General features: G+C 37.4%; 1 protein-coding gene across 1 annotated transcript in view; it reads right to left on the reverse strand.

Moving 5' to 3' along the window:
- Window positions 1-8,574, reverse strand: part of LOC149796462 (uncharacterized) — a 59,235-nt gene extending 50,661 nt beyond the window's left edge. Inside the window, exon 1 of the mRNA XM_089961167.1 lies at window positions 8,263-8,574. Within this exon, the coding sequence (XP_089817293.1) occupies window positions 8,263-8,337 (75 nt within the window). The 5' untranslated portion in view covers window positions 8,338-8,574. The remainder of the gene's footprint in view (window positions 1-8,262) is intronic.
- Between the last annotated feature and the right edge of the window lie 294 nt (window positions 8,575-8,868).

Genomic DNA, 8,868 nt, shown 5'->3' on the forward strand with positions numbered 1-8,868 from the left:
AATTGATGCTGGTTATTAGGTGATGATTTTGATCAATAAATTATCGGTTGATATTCAGTCAAACGGTGTATTGGTTAGTAGATGTGGGTGTTGGTCAGCAGATGCCTGAGTGATAGTCAGTAAAACGGCCTATTGGTTATAAGGCGTGCGTTCTGGACAGTCAGACATGGTATTGGTTAGTAGTTGAGTGGTGTTGGTTGGTACATACAACTGTATTGCAACCATATTATCACTCAAACATACAAATTACTTACTTAGCAGTACCATACTATCGATGGACAGAATAACTGCAAAAATGAAAACGTATGGGATCTCCAAATACGAAACTCTCATGCTAATCCAAAATATGGCGTTTATCGTGACTACACGCGGCCACTTCTCTTCATGATTATATCTGCATTTTGCATAAATTAGTAGTGGTTAGAGCGTCTGCCTCAGGTGAGAGAGTTCGCAGGTTCGAACCCCGGCCGAGTCATATCAAAGACTTACAACAATAGTACTAGGAACTGCCTCGCTTGGCGCTCACTATTAAGATGTTACAGTTAGGACGGGTCGACCTGTAGTCAGAATAATGTGACTGGGTGGGACATGATGCTACATGTCTGCGGCATGATGCCCCAGTGTAGATATCACAATAAACTGTCACACTGCATACATCGTAGCGATTTGACTAAAAAACTTTTTTTTAAAGCTACGTTAAAATTAAACACAACACACAGACATAAATTAGTCACAATAGTAGCATAATAATATATTGCACAGCATGTAAATGAAACATCACACTCTCAAAATTTTACAGCAATTTTTCAAAGACATTTCGCTTAACGAACCCGGATCTCGAAAATAGGTTACACGTGTAAAGCTCGGTTGCCATGATTAGCTGATAGTTTGCCAGTCCTTGGAAATTAGAGATATGTATAACTTCTGTGCTTGGTAAGTGACTCGTTATAATTAGTCTTCATTTAATACGTACCATATTCATAAAACAAAATGTATAAAAGCAAAGATTGAAAATAGTATCATATTCAGTGTTTCTCTAGGCATAGCCATTAAAATATTACGACCCCATAATGTCATTTATTTTGCAATGCAGTACAGGACACGCTTTTTAAAAAGACTGACTGGCTAATGGTTCGCCATGTCTGCAGTGATTGATTGATGGCTAAATTGTGTTATTTGTTGTCTAACAGATTAATAGTCAGCGCCAGAATTCGAAGTTACAGAAAAGCAAATTGTCAAGTTAGTATACTACAATAAATAAGAATACCATATTTATTCACAAATATATTGCAATAGTTGTCTCCCATCATACCTGATGACTTTCCTTACCCTAATCCGATTTACTATATCAGAATTACATAAAACGATTTGTACATACTAACTATAGTACTTTTTATATAAAATAATTATTGCTCTCTTGTTCTCTACTTTGTGTTAATGATATAACCCCTCACCCAAACATTTATCCCTTCCTATGTACATGAAAGGACCGATATGGTTCTTGCAGTATTAATTTCCATTGATCCCATATCGTTCCATAATGTTAATCATATGTACTAGTTTTGTTGGTTCAAAATAGAGGCGTAATGTTAAATACCCATCGACCCATCGGTAATTTTAATTTTCAGTTTACCTCATGTCGACCCATTTGCTGATGTTATTTTTACATTGAGCCAATATCAGCCCCCCACTACTACTCTTGGAATCACATTACTCGTAATTATTCTTTATTTGTAGGCGGAGAAATTCATACGTACGTCTATAAACTTGACCTTTTTTACGCACGATATTCAACCTTTTTACAATTAACACAATCTGAATTTCTCGATTTTTCGACATCTTGAATCAGACAGAAAAAACGAAGTACACTTATAGAGAAGAGTTCCTAAAATCTCGCCCATCATTTCTGCTATTAAAATTGATAATAAAATTTTGCATAAAACTGTTTTAGGCCGATCCTATAAAATGTCTTAAGTATTTGCGCTGACACCATATAAAATCCATATCAAACTTAAGAAGGATGTCCGTAGAGTAAATAAGATCAATCTATTTCAAAAAGATTATTGTTAGTTTCCTTTCAAAGCATGCATTTTTCTTTCAGACTGCTGCCTTCTACGTTTTTGTTAATTCCAGGAAGAGAAAGAGACACAGAACATGAGATCTAGGGGAGAAACGATACACCTGTGCCACGTAACGATACGATTCACGATACGCAGCCAGCGATACGATACATATCGATAAACATATGAACTTAATGGTCTTTCCATCTTCGGAAGGTAGGTGGTGCCCTTTCATGTATGTTAACATTCTTGGTTTTATTGCCAGTATGTAGACTACAGACAGACATACAGTTATCATATATTTATATGCAATTCTCACTGATGAGAAGATAACAACAGTATTTTCAACCTGTTGTTTGCAGTGGGTTTTCATCCAACGTTTTAGGCCATATAATGGTGGGTCCATTTAACTCCCTTTGTTTTGTACAACATGGATGATTTAAAAACATATTATTACCATTTTCGTGTCTCAGTTACACTTGGAATACATTACGATGTTATCATCAAAACAGAAGAAATAATGCAATTTTCTCATGCAGAGAAAATCTCACCTAGAACTAATCCAGGCATAGGAATAAGGTTAAATACCAACACAATAAATCACATTTTATTTCCTGCAGATGCAAAATACTGCTACAACCACATGTACTACTTGTATTTGTTAGTAAAGAAAGAAAATTATTGACTACACCCAATTATATTCTACAATTTTCTTTTAACTTACACAAGGTGATAACTTGAGCAGTTTGAAATCTGCTCCATCACTCATTCTATGCTAATTTCATTTATTCCTTCAGCACCTTCGTTCACTAGTTAAAAATCTCTGCATAAAAAAGAGAAATTCCATATTTTTTCCCATATACAATTTAAGGAGAGATGATGACAGGATTTTATCTTAGGGAAGACCGTCCCATTTATCAAAGAAAAAAGAGGGGAGGAAGAAATGGTCATAGGTCAATATTTACCTAAACTTCAATATCTCTCTTTCTTCCTGCTCCCCTTTCTTATAGCCCTACTGAAATCAACATCTTTGACAGATATCACCTCAAGTTGTATAAGCATTAATTAGTTAATTCTGAGCATACTCTGCTCCTTTTCCTTTGTACCAATATTGCTCTGTGCTTCTTTCTGAAGGGTCATGTATATATATATATATATATATATATATATATATATATATATATATATATATATATATATATAGCCAGCTTTGTCAGCTTGAACATGTTGGGAAACTAATCTATGTGACTGTTATGTAAAATTTTACAGAGGTCACAGATATCATCTTTTGGATACATCTGCTCAAAATAGGATTTTTCACTAACAAAAAAAATCTTCCTTTGTAAAATCAGTAGTTTACTGACTACTTTGCCCAATTTTTTATCTGTTCTATAATGTTGCTTAAGGGTATTTAGTCCACCAATGCTTGTGCATACGGAGGTAATAAAATAAATACCTTTACTTCTTAATTGCATTTTTTAACCCTTATTTTATTCAGTTTATCTCAGTCTGATATGGATACCTTCATATGGCTTTGTAGCATGTGATCCGCATGGCGAATTTTATTAATTTAAAATAATTAAATTTGCAATATAATTTTAAATTGAACAATCGAAGTCGCTACTTTGTACAGTTGCATAACCTGCTTAGCTCTGGTTCACTCCGATTTCACTGTACTTGTTCTCTGTCCTTTCGCTTTTCCTTTTCCTTCCTTTTCCATTTTTTCTCCAACCATCCTACTGTTTCGCCTTCCTTCGTCCCTCAAACTTTGTATGGGTAGGTTGATATGTAAGCATGTAGATACGCAGATACGTGGATACGTCAGTGCGTAAGTATATCTGAGGATGCGTCTGGGGATACGTCTGAAGAGCTATTTTCCCCTTTTGTGCTTTCAAGCATTGTTCGTATATACCGCCAAAGTTGTGTCCGTCGATCTTCTAGATATACGGTCCCTTGGACAAATGTTTTAGGAGAGAATTTCTTCCAAATTGACTCTCGGAGTCCCCTGTACATTTACTCTTGCAGCAAAGCTTAGAATTATTAGATTTTTCGATTCGGGGAATATTTACAGCTAGGAAATTTCGTGTAGGAAACACGCCCCTTATTTAGGGTAACCAATCAGGATGAAATATATTTACCGCCTTTTATAATTAGGTGCCAAGATTGGGGTCAAGTTGCCCTTCCAGGTTTTCGACTAACGGTTTCTGGAATTTTTAAAGTTTGATAGTTCCACTATGAAATCGAAGTTAGCCGTGTCCCTAATAGTCTGTCTCACGGTCAAGTAAACGAATGCTTAATTTAAAAATCTCTACCTCTACCGACCAGACATTAGGAATCGCTGCAGTATAGTGATATTGCAAGCACCATTCCCCATAAATCTAATTAATTGTTCTCTGGTCCAAATTAATGTGCTTTTCGTAGATCGACAGAAGTTTGCCCCCTCACACTTTCCTTTGTATATTTAATTTCGAAACACCACTGACAGGGTCATTCCGTCTATTTTTTTGTCCATCCAGCATGTACATCGTACTCGTATTGAACACTATTTCGGGCTCAAAATCACTCATTGGTGTCTCCATTAACAATTACGCAACTCCAAATAATTTGATATACTTCATAACTATAAAAATTATTGTCATCATCACGCTCATTAGCAACTATATGCCGAACGAAATCGTAATGAACCACGCCGGGAATCAGACATTTTGGATTTTCTAGGTAGCTCGTAAGTTAAACAGGCATTTGTAAAACTTTTTTCATAAATGATGCAAACTACGCCGTAATTTTTATTCCTGGACACACTGTTATAATCAAATTTAGTTTCACAACCAGTCACGTCGTGCTTGAAGAACCCAAAAGATGTGGAAGAGTTGCTACCCAAAAAACAGATGTCTCAACAAGAACGGTTAAATACAAATTGTATACTTCGTCGAACACATTTTCATATGTTGGACTGTCAACGAATTTGCGGCAGTTTTCGCGTTTAGCTGTTCTCCAAGCTCGTGAATTCGTACATATTTTGCACGTCCTTACAGCCAGGGACGTCATTTCAACTTTTTTTTTTTTGGCGGGGGAGGGAGCAAACTTGATTGGGGGGGGGGCAAAACTTGACGGGCTTGTTAATTTTCGTGTATGGGCAACATCAATTTTACATTTTACAGCACATGCAAATTCGGGGCGGGGGGAATGCCTCCTGCCCCCCCCCCCCCACGACGTCCCTGCTTACAGCGTTTCCACCTAAGTACTTGACATATCTAATGACTTTCCCGCGAATTCTCTCTGTTGCTCTGCCAATATTTCCTGTTTGTCACGCAGAGAATAAGCTACATTGATTTCTGATTGGTGGTTATTGTTTAACCTGGAGCGGAACAAGCAATAACCACAAATGCGAATTCAGTGTAACATATTTTAACGTACATCAAACTGGTATCGTAGCTTTCAAATCGACCAAAGGAGTCAAGATATAATTCAAAGTATAAACTTCGCGTGAAGCTGGTTATTAAATGATGAGTCAAGTATTTCATTATACATGTGGAACGCGCATGGAATGTACCAGACCATATAGAGCGATCACGGGCCCTAGGATAAGAAACACCCGGGGCTCTCCGAGTTCTTGTTCAAACAAAAAATTTCTTTCATAAAATTAAAAAGTGTAGTTTGGCCCGGGTTACGATAATGAACATGAAATGTGTGTGTGGGGTGGGGGGGGGGGGGGGGGCAGATTACTAACTATGTCACTTTGTGTTAACTTGTAGACGGCGAGTGGGTTTTCCCAAATTATCTTTTTCGTTTTTACTAATAAACGTAAGTGCCTGTGACTGCAAATACTGTTTCAGATGGATTATAATTTTACAGAATAACAAGGCAACTAATAATAATTACTCATGACTGCTGAAGGCGTACGCGACGTAAGTCCAAGTAATCAATCAATCAATGACTGCTGAAGACTAAAATAACATGATAACGGTAAGTACCGTTTTGTATCGAGTCTCCGTCTCTTGTATCGATATGTGTATCGTTTCAGCAAAAGTATCGATGCATCGATATATTATTGAATCGTTCACCCCTGTTGAGAGCATTGATTAAAATACTGTCTTGTCGCGGCCAATGTGGATATGTAAGAAAGATGCCTGTAGCTTCTCGTGGGTTGGTGGTTATTTCCGGGGTTTTCCCGGGTTCTTCCTCCACCATTAATACTGGCCGCCATGTATAGCCTATCTTGTGCTGAAAAATGGCGTTAAACCCTAAAACAACAACAACAACAACTGTCTTGTCGTGTGTACTGCTATTTTTATTTCATTCTCTTATCATAACAAAAATAGCATTTTTGCATTAAAGTGGACACGACAGTCTAGTATTGTCGGGCACACCGCTGTATGCCTTGTACACCATTTTGCTATTGTGGCAGAAGTTAACAAATAACCTCGAGAAAGACAGTCCAACAAAATACTATTTTACTTCAAGAAACAGAAACAGTCCTAAACCATCCGTATGTAACCATCAATCTAATAAAGAGGACGCTTTAGCCATTCGCATTATACCTCGATTGACCGAAAAGCTGTGAATGCTTCGAGCTATATTTATTCGTACTTCTCGGTAAGTCCTACGCATTCAGAACTTCCTCGGCTATTTCTGCGAGACAGAATTATGTATGTCGCCGGAGTAGTTTACAGAAAATTCATTAATTTTCTTCTCCGGAAATTTCTTCCAAACAAACCCCAAAACAAACGCAACCTATTCAGATCACCTCGGTTATTTCTAGGATAGGATGGACCGTAGGATTGACCGAGAGCTTACGAACGAAAATAAAATTAGTTCGATCATTCATAACATCTTGGAGAATCATTGTTTCGTAAATAACCGAAGTAGCCCGTGTGATTGACCTCGAAGTTACGAATGGATCCTATGGTCAATACAATCATTGAAATAGCAGAGGTGGTCCGAACGGAGTGCGGGTTCTTTTTTTGCGAGGAAATTTCTGCAGAACAAAATGTCTGAATTTTCTGTAAATTACTGCGGCGACGTACATTCGGCATATTTTCTCTTGCCGAAATAGCAGTAGTTTCTTTCTCGACTTGACGAAAAGGTCGAATATGTTCCAATTAAGTCGTCTGAGTGACGTCACTCCGCTAAACGAGTTTCCCTGTATGTTACGAATCCAGCAAAATAATTACAAACAATTGGCCCCTTTACCTAATTTTGACATGATGACTTGCTAAGGTCACTGTTACATATCTCATGATTGTAATCTGAACTACGTATTCTTTGCAAAAGTGTGCTAACACGTGTCTTTGCAAAGTATTCTTTGCAAAAGTGTGCTAACACGTGTCTTTGCAAAGTATTTTATTGTAAAAGAGTGCTAACATGTACCTTTGCAAAAAGTAAAATTACTCTTTGTCACGGGTGCTCTGAAGAAACGTAATAATTTGAAGGAAACGTAATCATACTGAGTGACAAAAACTAGATCAGATTACCCCCATGACCCGTTCTCACAAAAAAGATGTAATCCTTTCGATTCACACACACACGCACACACGTATCCTTCTAAGACTATTAGTTTAATTGTCTCAGTCATTTAATACGGAACATTGAGCCCGATTACATCCCACCCACCCCGTAATATGACGCTGTTAATACTTGCTTGTACCTCCCACTTCATTAGCCCGCTCCATGTTCTCGTTCGTCAGTGCTTCCCCGCAAGCACCGTTAGATGCTTACGTTTAAACGAACATTTATTTTTTTTTTACTGACAAAGAGCGGGTCTAGTGGGTGGCTGTTCAAATATCGAGGAAAGAATAACGGAGGAACTTAAGGACGATAGGGGATAAGGGAATGCCCAAGCCGCTTTGTTCCAGTTATCTGGTTCATCATACAACAAAGATAATGCTGTAGCCAGAAATTCCAACTGAAGAGGAAAAGTTGAAGATAGGAGATAGAGGAGGTTCTAAACCAACTTTAATAATGAAAAGACAGAAATAAGGATTACGGGTACAAACCCACTGAGTAAATTTATCAAGGACTAGTTCTGTTCCATGAAGACTTGAAATGACGGGGTGAGGCAAAGCAGAGAGGGGGAGTGACAAAAATAGCAAATTTAGCTTAAATTATGAACAGACAATTTTATGAACAATTAATGTTTGTGTTTCGTATTCTCATGCTATTTCCATAATTCCATGATTTTTGATGAATCATGTCAACTCACCCAACCGCTCTTGACCCGACGAAGTCTGATCCCCTGGGACGATAGCCCCCTCGTCTCCAACACTATTCCGATCATTCATCCAGGTTGGGCGGACAGCTTGCTTAAAAATTCCGTTTGAAATTTGCTGTCTTCAGTCGCAAACTTATTATTGTTTACTATCCAGGTAGAAAATTCAACACAGCACATAACTTTTTAGTCCTCGCAAAAGTTTTCGTTGTATGTTGACTCCATTACCGAAATATAATTATTAATCCTATTTCAACTGGCTAAATGCAGCATAATGTGTTGCAATAGCTTATATCGCATGGTGAATTAAATTTAGTGGCATATATTCCAGGTTTAATTAATATTCCTCGCACAATTTATCGTTGTATGTTCACTCCATCACTGAAATATAAATATTAATCCTTTCTGAACTGGCTACATGAAACACAATGTGTTGCAATAGCTTATATCGCATGATGAATTAAATTTCGTGGCATATATTCAAGGGTTATACGAATATTGTCGAGTTTATGTTTGTGTTCTTAGTTGTAAAGCTTGCGCATTGCCAAACAATTGTAATCATTATAACACACATAACAGCGATAAATTTGTTGCCCAAGG

The sequence above is a fragment of the Sinohyriopsis cumingii genome, chromosome 6 (assembly GCF_028554795.1).
Source record: "Sinohyriopsis cumingii isolate HCF-2022 chromosome 6, ASM2855479v2, whole genome shotgun sequence".
Taxonomy (NCBI): Eukaryota; Metazoa; Mollusca; class Bivalvia; order Unionida; family Unionidae; genus Sinohyriopsis; species Sinohyriopsis cumingii.